This window comes from Anabrus simplex, chromosome 4 (assembly GCF_040414725.1).
Source record: "Anabrus simplex isolate iqAnaSimp1 chromosome 4, ASM4041472v1, whole genome shotgun sequence".
NCBI lineage: Eukaryota > Metazoa > Arthropoda > Insecta > Orthoptera > Tettigoniidae > Anabrus > Anabrus simplex.
In genome coordinates, this window is record NC_090268.1 from 414,771,583 (window position 1) to 414,797,355 (window position 25,773).

At 39.2% G+C, this 25,773-nt stretch overlaps 2 protein-coding genes across 5 annotated transcripts in view; one reads left to right on the top strand and one right to left on the bottom strand.

Moving 5' to 3' along the window:
- Positions 1-5,835, bottom strand: part of CPT2 (Carnitine palmitoyltransferase 2) — a 118,053-nt gene extending 112,218 nt beyond the window's left edge. For 2 of the 3 annotated variants that reach the window (XM_067145873.2, XM_067145877.2), the window contains exon 1: positions 5,486-5,753. The gene's annotated coding sequence lies outside the window, so the exon portion shown is untranslated. Of the gene's footprint in view, positions 1-5,485 lie in introns of all 3 variants that reach the window. The other variant, XM_067145874.2, reaches the window with a different exon arrangement.
- Positions 5,836-15,027: 9,192 nt separating this feature from the next.
- pch2 (pachytene checkpoint 2 protein) overlaps positions 15,028-25,773 on the top strand; it is a 171,623-nt gene continuing 160,877 nt past the window's right edge. For both annotated transcript variants that reach the window (XM_067145887.2, XM_067145888.2), the window contains exons 1-2: positions 15,028-15,406; positions 15,490-15,646. In XM_067145887.2, coding sequence (XP_067001988.1) covers positions 15,363-15,406; positions 15,490-15,646 — 201 coding nt within the window. In that variant the 5' untranslated portion in view covers positions 15,028-15,362. The remainder of the gene's footprint in view (positions 15,407-15,489; positions 15,647-25,773) is intronic.

Below are 25,773 nucleotides of genomic sequence, written 5' to 3' on the forward strand. Positions count from 1 at the left end.
ATGGCTTCCATCATAAGCTATGTGCGACTAAGCAATTCCATGAGGTGAATGATGAGTGTGTGAGCTCTCTATGTGAGGAAGTGTGTGATCGCTACCACATACTTAATGGAATAATAAAATGTGATATTTTAATGATAACACATTGTAAGTAGTATTGAACAGGTGGATAACCTTACCTCTGTTTTTGAATATACATACTTAAGTGCAAAAAAAAAAAAAAGAACAAGATCAATCAACAAGTACAGTAAAGACAAGTAACTGTTAATCTCTTTGTACATTTGTGTGCATTTCACTTATTAATTAAAATATGTTAAGAAAGCTTTTTCAAAATCTGCAAGGTATTTTGACAAAACCTAAGATGCCTGAAGAATTGCTAATTTAGTAGATTTGCTGTTTAGCTGTCTGCAAAAGGTAATGGAAAAAACAAACAATATTATCAAATTAAGTCATGTGTGGAGAAGTAGAAAGATGAATAGAAGTATATAATAGGATAAATATGACAGGTCTACGTTGGAAGAGGGAGGAACAGGAAAGGAGACAAGGACAAACATGAAAATAGGCCAAAGGCAATCATCCACATAGGCCTATTTAGACACCGCTTTCTTCAAATAAGGGAGGTTCTCATCTCATCAATCCTAATTCAACAGTTGTTTACCAGGAGATCCTTGAACCAAATATATCACCAACACGTTTAGTATATTATCAGAAAAAGTGGCAGAAATTGTCCCGATGGGAATTTTATGCAATTGATTGCATACGATGAGACTGCTCAACAAACAGATATTTGTATAAGATGTCATCATGATCCATAAGGGAGAGATGTTCCTTTATCAATGTCTGCTCTCCTCAGCTTTGTGTTGGTGTATTTCCATAACAGATCTTCAATAAAGTCATAAGAGGAATTGTTGGAGGGGCAACATGAAATCAAACTGTCAGGAACCCATTTATTTACTTTGTGTCAGAGTGTTGAAAAAACTTAAAAAAAAAAATAAGGTATTATATACAAATAAAACAAAGTACATTCTATGTCACAAAACATGTTTCACACAATGTCTGCCCAGAAATGGGCAACAGAAATTCCCTCTTCAGTGGCTTGAATCAAGTCTTGAAGTGTACAACGAACAGAGCAGGAATGACAGTCATACAGGTGTTGGGTAGTTTGTTGCTCCCCACAATCGCAGAAGTCTGACTGATCTTTCATATAACCCCATTTTTTCAGTTATCCTTGGATTTAACTACTCCATTCCTCAAACGATTCAGTGCCTTCCAGGTTGTCCATTCCAAATGATGACTGGAGGTGGAGATTCAGAAGGCACCATCCAAACAGAAAGATGCTCCATTTTTGCTCGCCACATATCACAACGTGCTGTTCTTGTTGGTTTATTCAGAGCCTTGGAGACATCGAGGAAACTTTTCCTGGACTTCAGTCTTCTGGGTGGAGGTTGATGTCCAAATAACAGGTGGTTGCTTGTGAGATCCACCTTCAAACTCTCTTGCCTTGCAAACACTTCTCGCCGAATGTCTGGAGGAGAAATACCAGCCAAGCAGTAGAGTTTGTCCACGGGAGTAGGTTTCAGACACCCAGTTACTATTCTACACGTTTCATTAACGGCTGCATCCACCCGCTTCATATGGGCTGACCTGAACCATACAGGACATGCATACTCAGCTGCAGAGAAACTCAGAGCAAGAGCTGAGGTTCTTAACAAAGTTGGATGGGCTCCCTATTTGCTTGAGCCAAGTTTACGGAGGATGTTATTTCGGGCTGAGACTTTCTGTCCAGAGTTAACACAGTGTTTCTTGTATGTTAAGGTCCGGTCTAAAGTGACACCCAGGTACCTTGGTGTAAAACAATGCTTCAGTTGCTTACCCGTTGAGAGAATAGAACATGAGATCCAAACAAACTGTTCTAATGTCCAACAGAATGCTATGGCACACTGTAGCTTAATGAGGACCTCCAATCATCATGGTTATTGGTACCGTAACCTAATGGCCTTTTTTTGCCAGATGAAGTAAATCATCTTCTAGCTTTGCATTGGAAGATTTTTCTGGATTTATCACAATCCGAGTGTAGGTGCGCGGAAAAATCCTGAGGAAGTGTTTAAGGCCCGCTCCCACCTAGTGGAATGGAATAGAATCGAAGAGAATTTGTTTTTAACATGTGTTTAAATTGGAGATAGAGATGGCGATCGCCATGAATCGAACTGAACGGAACAGGATTCTCTACCAAGAATATTTTTCGACTAGTGGAGAGGATGATATAGATGTTGAAACGCTGGCAACCAGGAATGAGTTAGCTGGAAAATTTATAATGTCCAATAATGGACCATTTATATTAGTGGAGAGGAATCGAACAGAATTATCAAGATTCATGCAACTTCGTAGACGGTTGGATCGAGATCTTTCAGAAGACCATTTGGCGGCAAATGTGTATCAGCTTCAGCTGGAAAGTCGGCTATTTTTTGGATACGGTCGGGAACGTTCTGTTTTGAGATTGTTTATTTAACTTGTTAATACCAGACATGGAAAAACTTATCAGTTTAGGTCAAAAATATAATTTCCTCTACTGCAAGACCCACAAGCATTACTGCAACAACATACAAAATAATGCCTGGGAGGAAATAAGCAAGGTTATGAAAAACCAAACTTATCAGAATATTCAATTTTGTGGTAGGTCACTGTAGTCTATATACAATTTATTTCATAATTTTTGTTGACTTCATCACAAAAATCATGTTATGTTGGAGTCCACATACAGTTTATCACTATGATAATTGACATCACATCTCACACGGGATGTATCTTTACATGTTTATTATATTTACAGTGAGCAATTTTGTAAGTGGCATTTCCCAGGTTTCAAACTGTCGCATATGTATTCCTAACAAATAGTAGGCTACTATATATGAAATTGCTCTGTTGTGACCGTGCGGTTAGGGTCGCGTAGGTATGAGTTTTTCTTCAGGAGATAGTGGGTTCAAAATCCACTGTCGGCAGCCCTGAAGATGGTTTTACGTGGTTTCCCCATTTTCACACCAGGCAAATACTGGGTCTGTACCTTAATTAATGCCACGGTCCTAGCCCTTTCCTATCCCATCGTCGCCATAAGACCTATCTGTGTCAGCGCGATGTAAAACAAATTGTAAAAAACAAAATAATAATGTTGAGGCTACCTCGATTAATGATTTCATCCTGCCAGGGGACGCAATCTACTGAATTAAAGTAGTTTTAAAAATGATCACGGCCCCATTGCATCTAAGGTAGCATTTGCTCCTGTAAAATTGCACTTTTCTGTTAAATTCTACTATCTGAAATAGTGTTCAGCTCCATGGCTAAATGGTTGGTGTGCTGGCCTTTGGTCATAGGGGTCCAGGGTTTGATTCCCAGCAGGGTCGGAGCTTTTAACCATCATTGGTTAATTTCGCTGGGACGGGGGCTGGGTGTATGTGTTGTCTTAATCATCCTTTCATCCTCATCACGACGCGCAGGTCGCCTACGGGCGTCAAATCAAAAGACCTGCACCTGGCGAGCCAAACATGTCCTCGGACACTCCCGGCACTAAAAGCCATACACCATTTCATATATTTGAAATAGTTATTGAAATAGCAATACAGTAATTCTGAAGTAAGCCTACCATTGAGACTTAGCTTCATCACGCAATAAACATTCAAATAAGTCTGTATACCCTCGTTTGGTTCTCTTGTTAACTTCATACACCCAGAAACTTCTCCGATCTCTCATAATTTTCTGCCTCCTTACACCTTCTATCAGACTGTCCAATGCAAGCCTGAAGATTCCCATAGAATCCTGTTCGATTTTGTTCCGCTAGATGTGAGCGGTCGAGTGGAAATTTTGGCTGTTCGGTTCGATTCGATTCCACTAGGTGGGAGTGAGCCTTTAGTTGCAGGAAGTAGGTATGGAGGTGAACCTTTGCTAGTATGGGACTGAATGAGCGTGCACCATGTCAAAAAGTAGGAAGGGGTTGTTATTACCTAGTAGGCCCTATAAGAAATTATATTCCAGTAAATAGGGAAGAAATATAGCATTGACACAGTGTTAGGCTTTTCAGTCAGTCAACACATGATAAACTTTAAAATTAATTGGGTAAGTGGTCAATATTAATATTATCATCGTCATCATCATACACATCATTATACTCTTACAAAAGGTTACAGATATACACAAACAGGAAAATGTCCCAGAATCAGGACTTGATCCATGCAATGACCTCCTCTTCCACTTGAAGTAGGGCCTGTAGCCTACCAGAAAAGTCCTTTGGGGCTTTTCTCTATCACAGTGGTGCCCCAAAACTTGCACCCACCATGCGGTATCATGCCACAGGAAAGCAACCACATCTGCCCAGTGCTCTATCAACCCTACACCACTATGATATTTGGAAAATCTGGTGAGAGTGAGAGATGAATGTACGCTGACATTCGAGGCAGGCGGTATTACGCAAAAGAAGTGTTTGTGGTAAAATTGGAATAATGAAGCAAAATCAGAGTTCACAGCCTTTAAAATCACACATAATATGATGACAAAAATAATATTATATATTTCACAATAACAATACTTTGAACAGATTCACATGTATTCACTCTTTTCAGCAAAACAAAGAACACTCAGACCAAAGACAAGACATAAATTAGTTTATTTACATTTGGACTGTACAATGTGTTGTATGTCTGGAACAAGAGTTTGCTATACAATCAACTGCATGGAGTTGCACAGGATAAAGTCTGTTAAAGCTGCACTTTATCGGGACTTGATCAACTTTCCAACAGAGAAGAAAACCGCTTGCATAAATAGATGGAACTGAACACTAAAAGAAGTTCTAGCAGCTTGCCTGTGCAGTTAAGGAAGTAGAAACTGTTCTATTCCCTTCACAAACAGTATCATATTTATTTAATCTGACATATGTTCCGGAACTACCAAATCAACTGGCTACTGTATATTTTCCAAAGACGCGGAGTTAATGCCCTGCAAATTGCAACAGTCTCGCAAACTTCGAATAGAGCACGAAACTGCCCTGTCATCATTTTTCTCTCCAATACCAAACTCACACGAGACATACAGCAATTTCACTGAAACTTGTGTTTCTTTGGTTGCTTCTATAAAATGCAAGACTATGAGGCGCCAACTAAACATCCCTACAGTTCATTCTAGGTTAAACATGAAAAAAAAAAAAAAAAAGATAGGTAAGATTCTTCTCATGTCAACAATTCGATGCCAAAAAATTAAACAAAATTTCAATATTCATCACCGAATACCTATAAATAATTACGGGTTAACTAAAATCTTCATTTTCTGTTGTCTAGTCATCTAATAAATTGTACGGTTTGGTTATGTTCAGTACAACAAAAGAATTACATAAAATACCCCCGGACTTGAATCTTGCTCTGAACCAATTAATGGAAAGTGTGGACAGCGCGTAGATACGCCTCCTCGCTGAAATTGAGGTTAATATTTGTTAAATTCTACGTACCCAAGTCCTGCTAAAAGGAGGTACAGTACTGGCACTGTACCGATGAGCGATAACCACTAGTGACCTACAGACCCTTGCCACAGGTACAGCCTATAATTTCATGATGGGTACCTGAAGAAAGCTTCGCTCTGATAAAACAATAGCAATCAAAGCTTCCTAATACATTTCATGAAAGAGCATAAAATGTTAATACTGAAGTTATTATTTCTTTACTTCTCCCAACCCTTACCAACAAGTCTACGAGATATACATAGGTGCGGGAGGTAGAGTTCGGTCATTCATGAACTAGTTCTAGTTCTTGCTTGCTTGCTTGATAGTGATGGGCGATATTTCACGAACTGTGATTTTTTCACCGATATCAAGAAATCACGAGTAACGACTGTTCCTTTCTACGCTATCACTGTGAACAGTCGAGATTTCTTTTTTTCTTTTCTTTCTTGATATTTGGTTGGGCTCTGTATGTAACTAACACCCAGTTCCAATACTTTGTAAATGAAACACTGTCAAACACTCAGAAACATGTAGTTATGGTGACGAAGAAATACTTTATCTCACAGTACAAAGATCACTGGTATGGGTGAACATCTACATCTTGTGGGTGTAAGTGTAATAGACATAGGAGTAAGCACGGGGACACAAGGTACTATATCTTCACGCCGAAGTGACCCATCTTGGCGTCTTCTACTTTGACATACGGAACGGGCCGACAATTGGGAAGGACAAAGGATAGCACACAACAACTAAAGGATCTAGTATTATGGATGGAGTAACACAATTGGAGGGGTAGAATGTATATATCGCGCAAAGTGTAGTGAAAGCTTATCAAGGACATGTGATATGACTAACGCCGTGTTACCCTAAACGTTCCTACCAAAGAGCATCTGACCTACCAACAGTCGAGATTTCACTTCAAGCAAGACCGACTACAATATATCAGACCTTAAAGCTACTATCAATTGGGAGGAAAATGGCGACTAAGTGGGCGAGCGTTTAAGACATGTGGTTGGTTCATATCCGTGTTTACATTCTGTTAAAGAGTGCTATTTTGATCGAGTTATTGAAGTATAAAGTATATGTTTGGTAAAATAGTAATCTATAACGGTTTATTAGTGTGCTGTTTTGTTAGGATTTTATATGATGGTATTTTTAATGTAATGTAATGTATAATAGTGTTTATATTGCCGTGCGTGCTGTATTTCACAAAATGGATCGTTCCTGCTGAGTTCGTGGTTGTATATCTAATTATACCGTTGCTGAAGCTTTTAAATTCCCTGAAGATAGATCTCTACAGGAGAAATCGATAAGGAATATTCACCGGGAAAATTGGAAGTCAAGGACCAAACTATCGTAGGCTGTGTGTGTAACCAAAATTTGTGGTTAGGGAAGATCTCTTTCCAACCGATAATGGTTAGCCTATTCGTTTTTGTTTTCTTATGCAGTCGGAGTAATTTAATGTAAGTTGACGATAAGTATTAGTTTCTATGTAAAATATAAGTGTGTGAGTGTATTTATATGGGTCAGTGGTCACTAGTTTCTGTAATTATACGCAGTCATGTGAGAATATGTTTGTTTTGATCGTGTTGTGAACCGGATTTAAATCGAACTATGGCAATGCCTCTCATACATCTATTCTTAAGTTCTCTAAGGAATAAAACATTAAGAGAGAAGTAGATTAGGAACATACATCGTGAATACAAAACAGTAGCGTGCATATGTCATCTGAGAGTAAGTCTGAGATTAGGGAAGACTATTTTTTTCTAATTCTAAATGGTGGACCTATTCGAATTCCTCGAGAAAAAATTCATTTAGATAGATGATAATTGATATGGTGATGTTCCTTCAGTGTCTATGTGCTTCAAAGTGTCGCGTGATTTAGATGCAATTGTATTTTGAAAGAATATGTGCTTGCCTGCGGGAACATTTGGCTAGATCTTGGTGTATAACAAAAATTATAGTGTGACAGATGGAGCAATCTGTACACTGATACACAGAAGAAATAGTGACTTGCAGGGATTAGCTTCGTTTACCAATACCTTCCCATTCATGCTGTGGATATCTGTTATCAAGCAGTCTACACCAAATTGACGCTCGTCCATGTAGGTTAAAGACATCATTGTTTAGAGTCAATAGAGTTGTTTTACTCATATTCTTCAATGGGGAAAATCCTATTATATCTTTAGTGTCTGAACGCTTCGTTGTTAAGTTTACCATCATGGTTGGAAGTGCTGCTATATCATATGTCATCACATGATTTAAGAGTTTCCAGTAAGGAAGGCTTAACATCACCGGGGCTGTTCATTGGGCTGGCATAATCATTTCGGGTGTACTTCATTTTCATCGAGTGTTGAACATTAGAAATTTTCCACCACTTCGAAACTAAGGCAACACGTTATGTTTCATAGTTCTTATGAGAGTGAATAAATTGAGGAATTTAGCACCTTAAATCATTTTTAAACATTCAAAATGATGTTATAAATATCATTTTAACAGTTTTATAATGTATTTCCATTTTGAATTTGATTTGATTTTGATCCAGCGAGGTGCAATCTAAGAGAAAACGTTATTTGACTAAGTGAAATTTCGAAATAATCAGCTTGTTGTTCTCCTTGCTGTGGGGCTGTCCATCTATTCTAGCAGAATGTGTGATTCTAGTTGATTATATGTGATGAGTACCTGTTCGCGAAGCGTTTTCATAGGTGCAACAGTGATTTTCCCCATGATGTTACATTTATCATTTTAAATTACCTACCACCGTTTGCAAAATATGTACGTGATCATTTCCTAATTTCTAGCGGATTGAACCAGATATTGTGTAGCTCTTTCAATGGTATCAACAGAAGCAATTTAATGTGACGCCGGGCTGAGTGGCTCAGACGGTTGAAGCTCTGGCCTTCTGACCCCAACTTGGCGGGTTTGATCCCGACTCAGTCCGGTAGTATTTGAAGGTGCTCAAATACGTCAGCCTCGTATCGGTAAATTTACTGGCAGGTAAAACAACTCCTGCGGGACTAAATTCCGACATCTCCGAAAATCGTGAGTTGGTTTATCGTCGAAATGAAGTTATTGCGTGCTACCCTAACGTTCATCAGTCGGCAGCTACTGCGCCCACGACGTCCACCATCTTGGTTTTGATATTACGGTCTGATATATTGTAGTCGGTCTTGCTTCAAGTGATCATCGTGCGCCCTCTTAACTCCATATACAGAACTAGAATGTTGCTACCTAAACTGTGACTGTGATCGATGTTGTGATCAGTCGTGATATCACGACATGTGCTGCCGCAACGGTATCCATGCGAAGCGATGCGTACAAGCAAATACAGTAGAGACAATACACGACACTTACGGATTTCGCCTTGCTAAAATGGGAGACAATTCGACGGTGGCGCTCCTAGTGACTTGACCTGAACAAATCGCGCTAAATTCAAATATCAATGGAAATGTATATACGGAAATGAACAAATAAATTACGTCTAGAAAGGCAGTGGTGTTGAGATATTAACTTCAAAGTTGCTAAAACAATTCTGGATAAATGAATGAAGAATTATTTAAAAGGTTATTATTCAAAGACTGAAATTAGACATATAAACAAGGTGTGAAATGGACTGCTGTGAAATGGCTAGATCTTTCATTTATGCATTACTTTTTTAGCTTTAGCATACCTGCCTGAAATCTTACGGTTGGATTTGTCTTTTTTCCTCATTTAAAAACAATGTATCATCACATTAAGACATTTGTCAATAAAAATATCGGAACATTCTTTACACATATGATGCAATGAATTAACATTTAATAGCTGGACAATTTTCCTCTTAACATGAAGCCTACTAACAGAAAGAAAATCTATAAAATCCCGGCTTTAATCTGAGAAGAGGGATAAAAGAGAGAAAAGTTCGAAAATGTTGTCGATAGTGATGCTTTGAGGAATATTTACGTACAATTAGAGTAAAAATGTAACATACCCTTGGCTGTATAGTCGAGGATTTTTAATGTCGCTGGCCTGGAAATGATCTGAACAGATCTTATAATTCTTATACAAGCCTTACGTCCCTTCTTTCTTGTACACTTTATCCAAATCGCTTCTGTGACATTTCAAAACCCACAGATCACACCTACAACAACACATCGGTATTGAAGGTTAACTGCTGCACTATACAATAAAATATGCGTATTATATTTTAAGCCCGTTAAAACATGGGTCGAGCAGGTCAGAAGATTATGAAGTACTATAAAAATCTCTGTCACTGGACGAATAGATATGCAAACACAATATTACTTATAGTAGGGCCCACGAGAGTTGAAGTCTGACAGGTGAGCGGCGAAAGCTGTAACTACGAAGTACGCTGCGTTGTCATAGTTACCTACATTTGCAGCCTAGCACCCTTTCAGACAGGCTGAGTGTTTAATAAAACATGTACGCCTAGGCCTAATACAATTCATTTACCTTGACCGGTTCCTAAGCTCGTGTTAATAATTCCAGCATTTAAGACAGAACACGACATTACCGATATATATAAAACATTTCATAATCACTAACAAAATCATCAGTTTCTGACAATAACCTCAACAAATGCACAGAATAGAACAACACTACCCACGTTGATAGATTTTTATTATTTAACTCCGATTGTTAACGGTACCTGTACAATTCAAAAATAATATACGGTATAATAAACACAATAGGAAGACGATACTTCATCGAGAAAAGAAATCAGTCAGAATATGAATGACAAAAGCGACTGAGAGCAAGCCAACCCACGTGGTGATAGCGTCCTAAAATGTTGCAACTCTGTTATCGTTGCCATAGCAACAAGCCATTTTCGAGCAGCGTTAGTCAACTTTTTCTCGCCGGTGGCGCTAAACGTCAGACTTCAACTCTCGTGGGCCCTACTTTACATGTTCTTGTCACGAGGGAACCTGAAGAACGAGCGCATTTTCCTCTACTTCGTAATTACTGCAGCCAAACACAGCAAATACCTTTCCCCTCATGTTGAGAGGAGATATCAAGGAATGACACACGCTACTATTTAATTATGTCAACTCACTGAAAACGCATAAATAACACCAAAAACTTCACACAAAAATACACGTGCTCTTATGACAGAATCAGTACCGTTCAGGTCTATCCGCTAGAGTGAGCTCCAATAGCTGTCCCTCGATATCTCGCTCAGTGTCGTGTATTGTCTCTACTGTATTTGGTTCAAGGAAGCAGCATCGCCATGATTACCAACAGTATGGACATTTGTTGATTTAATTTTTTAAGGACAACATATCGTCCAGTATATAATGTATTTGTAGGAACTGAGCACATTCCTCCCGAATATATTAACAACTGAAACACTTATAATCCTCGGCATCGCTTGCAATATCAGTTTCAGGAAATTGTCAGTTGACTCGCAGTATGGAATTATTTTTAAGCGCGCGCTCAAAAGAATCGTGGTACACGGGACTCTCCTAGAATAGTAACAAACATGTATTTCTCCTGTATTTTGGAATGCCCGGGGGCATATTGTCACTGAAGCTCAGTATTAGGAGGCAAGTTGACTGAAATGGCGTTTTCTAGAAAAAGGAAGAACAGTGACCTGTAGCAGTCCTTTAAAGAAGTGGATGAAAATTTCACAATATGTAATATGAGCAAACAGAAATTGTCTTAAAAAGAAGTACTTCAAATCTGAATAAACATTTGGAATGCGAGCACCTCTCACTTGCTTTGCCAGAAAGCAGTAGTCAACAATCGGCATGTATCTGATGATACAGACCTGGGATTTTAGACTCTAAAAAAATGTTTTAGGCACCTAAAATGGCTTTTTAAACAAGTAAATAGGTTTTTAAAAGAGAATATAGGCACTTCAAATATGCTTTAAAAATAGGCAGAAAATCGACTTTAAAATATGACAGTATAGACCTAAACTGTAATGTGATATTTTTTTTACGTTAAGTACAGTAATGTGGTATAGGCTACCCTTTCTAAATAGGAATAGTTGCAAAATGAAGGCATAATTAAACAGGCGTTTATTACAAACAACTATGGATTAGGAAACAAAAAATTTTCATCAGTACTGTACTAAAATTAAATTAAATGCGTAGTACTGGTATGCGTATTTATTTGTGAGGAACATTCCTACTGCACTTTTCAGTCGTAGTTTGCTTTACAGCACATAACAATAATCTTCTCCAAATTTTCCACAGAAAGGCTGCGTCTTTTGTCTGTTAAAACAATTTTTAAAGCAGAAAAAAATGTGCTCTACACTCACAGATGTTGGAGGGGCATAGCAAAATTTACCTACATTCTTCAGTTCAATTTCACTAGGTAGGTCTACTTTTCCCCATCCATTACCTGATATATCCTATCTTGCACTGAATTACCTAGATTCTTCTGCAATACACTAGCCCACCTGTCTTTTATTTTATCCCTTACTTTACCCCTAGTACTTTGTATAATATTCTCAGCTTCCTCAATTACAAAATATATCTGTTTGAGACTCTACTTTTCTTCCTATTTTTGTAATGATTGACTGGAAGAAATGAAAAATTTGCCTGAATATATGCAATGTCTCTCTGAACACTGGAATAATCCTTTAGCAGATCTTTGCCCATACGACACACATGCAGAGTTGTCTGTTAAAGGCATATTGTCTATCACAGATGTTCGATATAATACAGGGCAGCTTCCATTGAGGAACCCCAACGGCTGATGATTAGCTGTGGTGGAAAAGAATAGAGTGGAATTTCTCTCAGAAGATGGCTATTCTTGATGGAAGCTTACAGAACACTCTCTTCGTTGTTGAAATCAGATTATTTACTGCAGGCAACTTGGCCCTAACTATTTCTGTGAGTCTGTGCAAGGCATGGGCCATGCTAGTAACATGGACATTAAAGAAGGGTAGAAAGTTTTAACGAGAGGTAGAGTAGCAATCATGTAGGAAGCAGCATTGGAGACAAGGAGAAGGTCTTTATAATCATCAACACTCCCAGGATACAACAACTGGAACCCCTTGTTGATGATGTACACAATGCTTTGCTCTATTTTCTGAAGCTGCTTAGAACAAAGGAGAGCAGTAAATGCCAATTGGGTTCCAGTTTTCCTACTATAAGATTAGCAATGTACCTGCTCACAGAGTTGCCGGTTTTGTCCACATACAACCCTATGTAAGGACTCCCAATTATCCTCTGTGACTGGCAAAATTACCTCCTATATCTAAGTAGTTTTTCTTTAATGTAGATGTTGAAAGTATGTGTTGTTGGTGTATTTCTGTAAACAAATCCCTGAAAACATGACTATGCACAGAATTCCAGGGGATATTTTCAGCAACTAGGGCTCTAAACATATGAGCATAGAAACTACTGTGGATTGTGGGAGGTATACTTTGTGTGAGCAGAGTCTGTCCAGTGTTACTTTTCATGGTTGATTTTGCTTTGTGACTAGCACTATCAGCATGCTCTTGTGAAATCTAAAACACAATAATGTGATGAAAATTAGACTAAGATAGGGAATAGCTAATGAATAAAATTTGTAATTTTGAATTATTTCATTTAAACCACTACTACTCTAAAGTTAATTAAGAACAAGAACACTCCAGGCCTCGAAAGGTCTTGGCTTTCATTTACAGCTGCTGCGCAGCTCTAGGCTTGCAGATATTAGATAGCCGTGTGGTCAGCACGTCACATCCCTCAAGTGTATTTTCGTGCCTCTTAGATCGCTCCTCATTGTAGCTTCCCAATTGCCCTCACGCAGCTGGGTCAACGCCTTTCCATACCATATATTTTTATAAATTACTGCCGGTACTGGTATCTAGGGAAAGCTGCACTGGTATCGTTAACCTTACATTAGGTGGCTGGGAATAGTCATTCATCATTATATTTTTCACTTGTGCCAGATAAATGTGTAGAATTTCATTTCCTAGCACATACCAAATAATCGGTTACAGTATAAAACACGACTGTTACCAATGTTGATCCTATTTTTTCCTTGACATATTGGTTGAACTTCGGCATGTCTACAAAAAACGAATGTAAATAATAAAATGATTATGTTTGTACGCCTAGAAGTAAATTGGCAACGACCGTGTCTGTAATGCAACCAAAATGTAGGCTGTTTATTAAATGCAAACCCTTAGGTGGCTGATTTTCTTATAAATGTTTACACAGAGATAGCCTAGTCACAATAACAAGGCATTCTCTTGATCACAAGCTACAAATAGCAAGCACCAAGCAGCACGGACGATGCGGTGATTGTGATCACGTCACGACTAAAAATCACTGATATCAGAAAATCTAATGCTGAAGATGCCACACACACCCCAGCCCCCGAGCCACTGGAATTAACCAATTAACTAAATAGGCCCTACTTGCGTAAATAATAATAGTAATAAAAAGAGCAGTATATTGACACGGTTTTATACTGCTAGCAAAAGACTCGTAATGGAATCAATCTGCTTACCCTCCAGGGTTGGCTTTTCCCTCGGACTCAGTGAAGGATCCCACCTCTACCGCCTCAAGGGCAGTGTCCTGGAGCTTCAGACTTTGGGTCGGGGGGATGGAACTCGGGAGGGTGACCAGTACCTTGCCCAGGCGGCCTCACCTGCTATGCTGAACAGGGGCCTTGGAAGGGATAGACAAGGAAGGGTGAAGGAAGCTCCCAGCATTTGCCTGAAGGAGAAGTGGGAAACCACGGAAAACCACTTCCAGAATGGCTGAAGTGGGAATCGAACCCACGTCTACTCAGTTGACCTCCCGAGGCTGAGTGGACCCCGTTCCAGCCCTCGTACCACTTTTCAAATTTCGTAGCAGAGTCGGGAATCGTACCCGGGCCTCCGGCGTTAGCAGCTAATCACACTAACCACTACACCACAGAGGTGGACAATGGGATCTATGACAGCATATTATTCTGTTTTGTACCTTCACATTAACAGTACAGTGTCCCCAGATATTATATTAATTAGTATGTAATACTTCAAACCTTACGCTTACCATTTTCTGCAATGGTGTTTGAAGAGCTCTTGTTAGACGTCTCTGTGCTTGAATCCCTTCTCTTAATCATCGCTGAAATTAGCGGTTGTTTATAAGCTGGATAATCAGGGAAAGGGCTGGGTACAGATCCTGTTTTTAATTTTCGCGTTTTGCTGGTCACTTTGAAATCGTCATTTACGAAATGTAGACTGCAAACCACGGAATAATCAGAAGGAATCCATTTACTTCCCTTGCTGTTTCCTTCCCTCGATATAATACTTAATCACTTTCGACACAATTGTGTACTTGAAGGTATATCATGGAATGAAATATCACGGCATTCTGGTTTCCCTTTCTTTGATTTGCAGAAAGGCACGCAGCAGTACACTATTTTCACTGAAAACAAGTACAGTCTATCCTATTTCCCGCTATTTCAGTCCGACAGGTCTGGAGCCGGTCGGTGCTGTCACCTGCTGTGGGAATTTGTAAACGGAGTGTTTCATTTAGTGCCATGTTAAAATGTTGTAATGAGCAGGCAGTATAAGCCAGGTATAAGCAGCCATCGGATGCAGATCGAGCAGGCAGTGGTAAAAACCTTACGTGTATAATCTGTAATGATCTTTGGCCAATGTAAGGCGGGCTATGGAGTATTTTTGAAATTTCGTTCTTTAGTAATGCTAATTTCATAAAAGATTGAGAGAATAAATAATCGTTTAATGTATTAATTCATTTTGCTGTTGTGAAATGGAATATTGATGTTAATTTTAGGATAGGTAATATTCTGAGGCGTGAGGTTGCCTAACGTAGTGAATATGCAATTTCATTCAAACTTTCAAAACTTGAAACTTGTTTGAACTCGTGTGAAATTTAATTTGTCAAGAAGACGAATTGTTATAGTGTGTATAGGTGTGAAGGCATAGAACCTTGATATGGCTAATGTTCTTCACATTGAAATTCTTCAAAGATTGGACAGGTACATTTATTAGTTGTATTAGATGCATTTTGAAAGTATGGTATAATCTACGCTCATGTAACTAATTTCCCTTTTTGTTTCAGTGTTTTGTCGAAGCAAGAAATACTAAATTGTGTTCAAAATACCATCAACACAGGGCGTATTACACCGGGTCAATGTATTCAGACGTTTGAGGATCCGGTTTGCAGAGAGAACATTGAATCTATTATCGTTTCCGAAGTTAGTGAGGAAGACACAAAGGTAAGGTTTATTTTTAACTCCAGTAGCCTGCTATGCTGTTAGAGAAATATGGGCCTACTCCACCCCTTCAAATTTGAGAAGAATGGAATCATTGAAAGTTACCTACATTAAAAGAGCACTTCGGTTATCCAAAACTACCCAAACCAGTCCAGCGTATTTGCTAGCAGGCACAGTTTTCTTTGTTAAGGAGCTGACATTGAATTTGACCTTGGTATCTACCTCAGCAAATGATTTTCACATCCAGGACAGGGAATTAAAAGCCTTATTCATGGACTCAGGCTTCTTTTAGATGCCAGGCATGAACCGTGATGAATGGCAACAGTCAGATTTTGCTCTTCGACATGTGTACAACAGGATGGCCGTTCTTGGTTTCCACCATAGATTCTTCATTGTAAGAGGATATCACCAGCCAACAATTGAATGGATGAAAACCATAATGGTATAAGTGACATTTAAAAAACAATGAGTTAAGTGCAGGATGTAACTCCGGAAGGATGTATCCTTTCACCAGCAAAGAGATACAAGTGATAGCGGTAATATTCTGCACTCTAGTGATAGGTGGTATAACTACAAATAACATGATTTATACGAGTGTTAAGATGTTTAAATGCCTTTTTCTCTGAATGCTCAAAATGCTGCTTATACCGTTATGGTTTTCATCCATTCAATTCATAGTTTGTGTACACTCTGTAGTCAGATATGCGAGCAATATCATGTCTTTTTTTTTTTTTTAGTCATGCCAGATCCAATTTTTTGGTGTGCTATGCAGATAACATTTTTGAATGTTTTGTAATATCTTCATACACAGTTTATTTAATGAATATTTAGAAATAGCCTATAGGCTATATATGTAGCGGTTGAATGATTTAACTTACGGGGGTCCGAACAAGTGAGATCTCAGAATGTGTACAGTTCCATGTATGATGGTGTTAACTATGCCTTTTTAGTGCTGTTGGTAGGTAGCTCAAACGTTTTCCAGAATTCCATGAAGATGGCAAATATAGTGCTACGAGACCCAACCATTAGACCGATAATCTGATTTCATTCATCTGTGTGTGTGTGTGTATGTATGTATGTTGGGTATTCAGCCCGAAGGCTGGTTTGATCCTCCACAGTTCCACCAACAGCTGTCATAGTTAGCCTAGGCGTCACTGAAGAGGCATATTAGGGAAATGAGGAGTGAGGTAGTTTCCCGTTGCCTGTTTTTGTAGAACAGTGTGATGGGTGTGTGAAAATTCTGCTTCTCAAGGTGGAATTCAGTCGGCTGGCCGACATGATGCTTGAATTGATTGGTAGATCAGTAATGAAGTCTTTTTTGTCATTATCTCTAAGGTTAAGAATTTCATTCTTTGGGTTCTATATTGAATCAAGATTCACAATAAACAAAGAAAATAATAAGATCCACCTTTTCAATACTATATATTACGTGAAAATTTCTACATTTCTGTTAAATCATCACGTTTATAAACGTTTTGTACCAGTTTCGACAAAACTGTATGTCATCATCAGCCTAGGACAAATTATACAAAGACAATAAAATACATTGATCGTGACTCTTATAGTAATATCGTACTAGTATTTTAATTTGTATAATTTGTCCTAGGCTGATGATGACATATAGTTTTGTCCAAACTGGTACCAAAAGTTTATAAACGTGATGATTTAACAGAAATGTAGAAATTTTCACTTAATATATAGTATTGAAAAGGTGGATCTTGTTATTTTCTTTGTTTATTATCTCTAAGGACAATTATGTTTATTTTACTGCCTGTCGTAGAGAAACCGTGGACTTCATGAACATGCAAATTTTTACTGCTGTGTTCTTCTGAAATAAATTATTTTATTTTGTGACTTGAGTCTCATGGTACTTCCCCATAGGGGTAAAAACCCAGAACTTGAGCAAGTATTTCTTTCTCTCTGGTGCATCTACAACAGAGGTTTCCATCCTGATTTCTACCTTGAACAGTACACACTTTAGAAACATTTGATATCGTCTTCATTGCCTCCTGCCGTTCGCTACAAGAAAGTCCTTGGTGATGCCTAATCCACTTGTTGGCTGGAATGTACTCTGTATAGAGGTTTTCACTGATCCACTTGTGAGGCAAAGGTCGCAGAGTTGTCATTTCACGACTTCTTAGCCCTTGGCAGATTTTTCTTTGATTTGGAAGGCCACTGCCTTTATTTTTGAGAATCTGTTAATATCCGTGGCGTTGAGGGGGTGGCTCCTCCGTACCTGGTGGGTGTATTTAGGAAAGATAAAAAAAACTTATAGAAATGATGTGCAGTGAAATTGTACTGGTACCTTAAATAGATGAAAGGGGAGATCCTTCCTTTATGCTTGCCAAGGACCCACCATTCTGCCTTTAGTTGTATGTTACTTAAATAGAAGAATTAAAATCGAGACTATGTAAATCAGCTGAATGCCACCATTTGCTTTGTTCCTATTGGCTGGCCAAGTTTCATGCTGTGTTCCCGTTCGCTGGCCACGTTTCGTATTGCCTACAATAGAGCTCGCAGTGTGTCCGGTTACATGGCTGTCATGTTCGGTAAAAGTAAGAGAACCGCCAATTTGGAAATTGTCATGTCATGTACTGGATGTGAGCGCTCTACCCAATGGTTTTGTCGCTAGCCGGACCTAAACCAATTCAGACTTAGGGTATTGTCACACGGGATGTTAGAGCTCTGTGGAACGGTGTGCGGCCTTAACCTGCGGGAGGCTAGGCCCCCAGACCCTGTTGGCTTGCCTCAGCCCAAGGGTCTTGTCACTAGCCGGACCTAACCAATCTAGCCAAGTGATCTTGTCACTCTCTTGATGTAACAATCCAGATGTTGGCAAAGCCTGCTGAGTGTTGGATTCAGGAAGTCAAATGGATTGTACCGCGATTGACCTGTCTAAAGCATTTAATAGGGTGGATCATGGGAGACTACTGGCAAAAATGAGTGCAGTAGGACTAGACAAAAGTGTGACTGAATGGGTGGCTATATTTCTAGAAAATAGACCTTAGAGAATTAGAGTAAGATATTAGATTCATTCCGTATTGACGGTTTTCACTTTACAAATAAAAATTTAATGTGTCCTCCTTTTCAATACATAACATCACTCCATCAGTAGATGGAGTAATAAAAGTCATAAAATAAAATAAAAAGTATACTGACCGAGTTCGATAGCTGCAGTTGCTTAAGTGCAGCCAGTATCCAGTAATCGGGAGATAGTTGGTTCGAGCCTCACTGTCGGCAGCCCTGAAGATGGTTTTCTGTGGTTTCCCATTTTCACACCAGGCAAATGCCGGGGTTGTACCTTAATTAAGGCCACGGCCGTTTCCTTCCACTTCCTAGGTCTTTTCTATCCCATCATCGCCATAAGACATATCTGTGTCCGTGCGACGTAAAACAAATAGAAAAGAAAAAAAAAAAACCCACTGTCGGCAGCCCTGAAGATGGTTTTCCGTGTTTTCCCATTTTCACACCAGCCAAATGCTGGGGCTGGTCCTTAATTAAGGCCACGGCCGCTTCCTTCCCATTTCTAGGCCTTCCCTATCACATCGTTGCCATAAGACCTATCTGTGTCGGTGCGACGTAAAGAAAATAGGAAAAAGGTCTACTGATGGAATCATGTTATGTATTGAATGGGAGGACACATTAACTTTTCTTTTGTAAAGAGAATTAGACTAGGCGAAGCTTTATCTGACCCTGTAATAATTAAGAGGGGAATTGCTCAAGGCAGTATTATAGGACCTGTATGTTTTCTTATCGATATATATAAAATAAGAGTTTTGTCTGTACATTGCTCAGAATTTGAAAATAATGATATTTCTGTATCGGTCATGTCCATAGTAACAAGAAAATGCACTTTTTACTTTTCCGTAATTTCTGTCTGTCTGTATGTATGTATGTATGTACACGCATCACGAGAAAACGGTTGAAGAGAATTTAATGAAAATCGGTATGTGAAGTCAGGGTATGAGCCTCTACAATCTAGGCTATAAATTATTTTACACGCGCTGAGTGAAATGGTAGCTTAGGGGAAGGCCTAAAATTGAATTCTCAAATATTTATGCTATTAGTGGTCTAATCCTCCTCTGCGAACCATGTGACCTTGCCGCGGTGGGGAGGCTTGCGTGTCCCAATGATGCCGATAGCCGAGCCGCAGGTGCAACCATATCGGATGGGTATCTGTTGAGAGACCAGACTAACGAATGCCTCATCGAAAGGGCGGTAGCACCCTTTCGGTAGTTGCAAGGGCGGCAGTCTGGATGATTGACTGATACGGCCTTGTAATAATACTCAACATGGCTTAGCTGTGTTGATACTGCTACACGGCTGAAAGCAACGGGAAACTACAGCCGTAACTAACTCCCGGGGACATGCAGCTCTCTCTGTATGAATGATGTACTGATGATGGCTTCCTCCCGGGTAAAATATTCCGGAGGTAAACTAGTCCCCCATTCGGATCTCCGGGTGGGGACTACACGAGAGGGGGCGATCATCAGGAAGATGGATACTGACATTCTGCGAGTCGGAGCGTGGAATGTTAGAAGTTTGAATCGTTGTGGTAGGTTAGAGAATCTGAAAAGGGAGATGGATAGGCTAAAGTTAGATGTAGTTGGCATAGGTGAAGTACGTTGGCAGGAAGAACAAGATTTTTGGTCAGGCGACTACCGAATTATCAACACAAAATCAAACAGAGGAAATGCAGGAGTTGGTTTAATAATGAATAAGAAAATAGGGCAGGGGGTAAGCTACTACGACCAACATAGTGAAAGAAGTATTGTCGTCAAGATAGACACCAAACCAATGCCCACCACAATAGTGCAGGTCTATATGCCTACTAGTTCAGCGGATGATGAAGAAATCGAAAGAATATATGAGGAGATAGAAGATTTAATACAATATGTAAAACGTGATGGGAGACTGGAATGCAGTGGTAGGCCAAGGAAGAGAAGGTAGTACAGTGGGAGAATTTGGATTAGGACGAAGGAACGAAAGAGGAAGTCGTCTGGTTGAATTCTGCACTGATCATAATTTAGTCCTTGCCAATACTTGGTTCAAACACCACAAACGACGGCTGTATACGTGGACGAGACCTGGAGACACTGGAAGGTATCAAATAGACTTCATTATGATTAGGCAGAGATTCAGAAACCAGGTGTTGGATTGCAAAACTTTCCCAGGAGCAGACGTGGACTCTGACCACAACTTGTTGGTCATGAAATGCCATCTGAAGTTGAAGAAATTGAAGAAAGGAAAGAATGCAAAAAGATGGGATCTAGACAAGTTGAAAGAAAAGAATGTGAGGGATTGTTTCAAGGAACATGTTGCACAAGGACTAAATGAAAAGGCTGAAGGAAACACTATAGAGGAAGAGTGAAGAGTCATGAAAAATGAAGTCAGTAGGGCTGCTGAAGAAATGTTAGGAAGGAAGAAAAGATCAACTAAGAATCAGTGGATAACTCAGGAGATACTAGACCTGATTGATGAACGACGAAAATACAAGAATGCTAGAAATGAAGAGGGCAGAAAAGAATACAGGCGATTAAAGAATGAAGTGGATAGAAAGTGCAAGGCAGCTAAGGAAGAATGGCTGAAGGAGAAATGCAAGGATGTCGAAGGCTGTATGGTCCTGTTAAAGGTAGATGCTGCATACAAGAAAACCAAGGAAACCTTTGGAGAAAGGAAATCTAGGTGTATGAATATTAAGAGCTCAGATGGAAAACCACTTCTAGGGAAAGAAGACAAAGCAGAAAGACGGCAGGAGCATATCCAACAGTTGTATCAAGGTAAAGATGTAGATAATTTGGTTCTGGAACATGAAGAGGCTGTTGATGCTGATGAAAAGCGAGACCCAATTTTGAGGTCAGAGTTTGACAGAGCTGTGAGTGACCTCAATAGGAAGAAGGCACCTGGAATTGATGACATTCCCTCTGAATTACTGACTGCCTTAGGAGAAAACAGCATGGCAAGGTTATTTCATTTAGTGTGCAAGATGTATGAAACAGGAGAAGTCCCATCCGATTTTCAGCAGAATGTTGTTATACCTATTCCCAAGAAAGCCGGTGCTGACAGGTGTGAAAACTACCGCACCATTAGTTTAGTATCTCATGCCTGCAAAATTTTAACACGTATTATTTACAGAAGAATGGAAAAACAAGTTGAAGCTGAGTTGGGAGAAGATCAATTTGGCTTCAGAAGAAATGTAGGAACACGTGAAGCTATCCTGACTTTACGTCTGATCTTAGTGGATCGAATCAAGAAGGACAAGCCCACGTACATGGCATTCGTAGATCTAGAAAAGGCATTCGATAATGTTGATTGGACCAAGCTATTTATGATTATGATTCTGAAGATGATAGGGATCAGATACCGAGAACGAAGAATTATCTACAATCTGTATAAAAATCAGTCTACAGTGATAAGAATCGAGGGCTTTGAAAAAGAAGCAGCAATCCAGAAAGGAGTGAGACAAGGCTACAGTTTGTCCCCTCTCCTTTTCAATGTTTACATGGAACATGCAGTAAAGGAAATCAAAGAGAAATTTGGAAAGGGAATCACAGTCCAAGGAGAGGAAATCAAAACCTTGAGATTTGCCGATGATATTGTTATTTGATCTGAGAGTGCAGAAGATCTCGAAGTTGCTGAATGGTATGGATGAAGTCTTGGGTAAGGAGTACAAGATGAAAATAAATTGGTCCAAAACAAAAGTAATGGAGTGCAGTCGAACGAAGGCAGGTGATGCAGGAAATATTAGATAAGGAAATGAGATCTTAAAGGAAGTAGATGAATATTGTTACTTGGGTAGTAAAATAACTAACGATGGCAGAAGTAAGGAGGACATAAAATGCAGACTAGCACAAGCAAGGAAGAGCTTTCTTAAGAAAAGAAATTTGCTCACTTCAAACATTGATATCGGAATTAGAAAGATGTTTTTGAAAACTTTCGTGTGGAGCGTGGCATTGTATGGAAGTGAAACATGGACGATAACTGGCTCAGAAAGAAAGAGAATAGAAGCTTTTGAAATGTGGTGTTACAGAAGAATGCTGAAGGTGAGATGGATAGATCGAATCACGAATGGAGAGATACTGAATCGAATTGGTGAGAGGAGATCGATTTGGCTAAATTTGACGAGAAGAAGAGATAGAATGATAGGACACATCTTAAGACACCCAGGACTTGTTCAGTTGGTTTTTGAAGGAAGTGTAGGGGGTAAGAACGGTAGGGGTAGACCAAGATATGAATATGACAAGCAGATTAGAGCAGATGTAGGATGCAGTAGTTACGTAGAAATGAAAAGGTTAGCACATGATAGGGTGGCATGGAGAGCTGCATCAAACCAGTCTATGGACTGATGACTCAAACACGCACAGTGGTCTAATGAAAATCGGTATGTGAATTCGGGGGATGAGCCTCTACAATCTAGGTTATAAAACATTTTACTCACGCTGACTGAAATGGTAGTTTAGGGGAAGGCCTAAAATTGAATTCTCAACTATTTATGCTATTAGTCGTCGTATTTTAAAGAAAAGGGGTATGCAAAGTTGGGGAATAAATTGCTACAATCTAGGCTGTCAATGATTGTATTCACGCTGAGAAAAATGGTAGTTTAGGGGAAGGCCTAACATTTAATTCTCAAATATTGTTGTTGTTAGTAGTACTATCGTGACGAAAATTGGTATGCAAAGTCAGGAAATAAGTCGCTATAGTCTAGGCTGTAAATCATTTTATTCACGCTGAGTGAAATGGTAGTTTAGGGGAAGGCCTAAAATGTAATTCCCAAATATTTGTTATTAGAGGTGTAATCGATGAATGCTACATAACTAAGGTTATACAGTATTAAATTTCCTATTATTTATGTCTTATACATTGTTACCTCACTGATTATGATCACAAAGATATTCATGAATTTGGAGTTTTGTTACTACAGTAAGTCCATATCAGCGCCGAGTAACGAGAAAATGGGTAAACAGTATTTAATGAAAATCGGTATGTAAAGTCGGAGAATAAGAAACTACAGTTTACGGTATAAAATATTTTACAAATCACAGATTCGAAAGAAAACTAAATGTGTAGGCCTACAATATAGAAAGCTCATAACATTGATCAACAATAACATTACATTGACCATTGTTTGTCGTGATGTGCTTTGTGTCTTCTGTTGCCCCTCAACTCCGGTAGATAGGATTACTGCTGCGTACAGAGTATTTTTATTTGATTTACGTCGCACCGACATAAATAGGTTTTATGGCGACGATGGGATAGGAAAGGGCTAGGAGTGCCTTAGGCCTTAATTAAGGTACAGGCCCAGCATTTGACTGGTGTGAAAGTGGGAAACCACGGAATACCATCTTCAGCGCTGCCGACAATGGGGTTCGAATGCACTATCTCTCGGATGTAAGTTCACAGCTGCGCACCGCTAACCACACGGTCACCTCGCCCAGTCGTACAGAGTTTAACAGCCTGCCTGAATATTGATGGGAAGTAACTGGGGAGTTAGATAACGTTCTTATTTAGCATGCCATTCCCCTGGTTTATAAATTTTCTGATACTACTGGTACGTAACACACTGGATCATCATAGCATTTGGGCTATTCAATCCCTACTCTGAGGCACTGATTGGAATGAACAGTGTGCATATTTAGCGGAATAATGGCAGATGAGTGTTCATGGCAATCTGCGACCTGGTCATCCCAGCTCTGGAACTTTGGACTATTAGATTGGCACCGCAATCTAACCGCAGCACTGTTCGTTAAAAGTGATAAAACGTGCGGCTTTCCATTTGATCGAGTATTTTATATGATAGCATTGCTTTTAATCGTTACATTCATAGTTACGTTTTTGTAATTACCTATGTTGATTTCAGTTAGGAAAACCACAAAGTCAGTCTTTCTGAGAATCCCGTAGCGAAGCACGGGTACATCAGCTAGTGTATATATAAATGATATGAGTAAAGAGGTGGAATCAGAGATGAGGCTCTTTGTGGATGATGTTATTCTGTTTGCCTTTGCTGGCAGGACCTAGTGTTTACAGTGCACTCTGTCTTCTGGTATAGGCTAGAGCAATTCGGATGTATAGAACTAGCACCGATAGAGTGCACTGCTGTTGTACTGGGTAAGCACAATGCGCTCTTCATTTGTCTCCTGTGTACTCATGCCACAAAATATCCACAAATTTAAGTTGTTTAAATTGTTATTTTCCTGACTATATCGAGCTATTGCGGTGTTCCTCTTTGCATTTTTTTGCAAAAATGAGCGAACCCCATTTTCGTTTCACCAGTCTCCAAAAAATAAAGAAAAATGAGGAAGAAATGGTTACATGCTATTAGAAGGAAAAATTTTGGTGAGAAGAATCTGATCTGATCGAGAATATTAAAGTGTGTTCCTATTATTTTCAACCCGGTGACTTCACGAAAATGTTGTCGGGTAAGTGCGATTTATGAAGAGAAATAATTCCTATTTTCTACCTATACACTGATTAGGCATTTCGATAACAACAACCGAATTTATGCATTTTTATTTAGAGATGAGAGAGCAAGATTAAAACCGGGCGCCGTTCCATCGCTTTTTCCGTGGACCACGAACACAACAAAAACAAGGAAGAGGCTATGCACCTGAAAATTGCCGGATTACCATGATAAGCCTACAATATCGAAATATGCAGAAATCACCCCCTTTGTAGTACAGGAAGAAATTGTGAATATACCCGAAGAAGTGAAAGTAACATTTGTGACTCCCATTTTCAAAGACATCAGCACTCAAACAAATACTACAGGTAATTTGGTTGTTGAGCAAACAATGTGTAATCCTGATGCCATATTGCTTTATACAGTGTTTGTAGACGTCCAACACTGTAATTTGGTGTTTCCTGTTCTGGGAGAAAACATGTACAATTTACAGATATTCTGTCTTGAAGTCAGACTGTGTTTCTTCTTGACAGTTATGAAGCTAAGGACCAACAAATCTGACAAGGTACTAGGCCTTAACTTCGGAATCCATAAAACTACTGCCGGGAGAATATATAATGTTTAATTTCATGTACTGCCAGTTTAAAGAGTTGAACATTTGGCCTGATAGAGAAAATGTCGTTGAAAAGAGCCCCCTTGCTTTTAGAGAGAAATACCCCTCGACTAGAGTTAT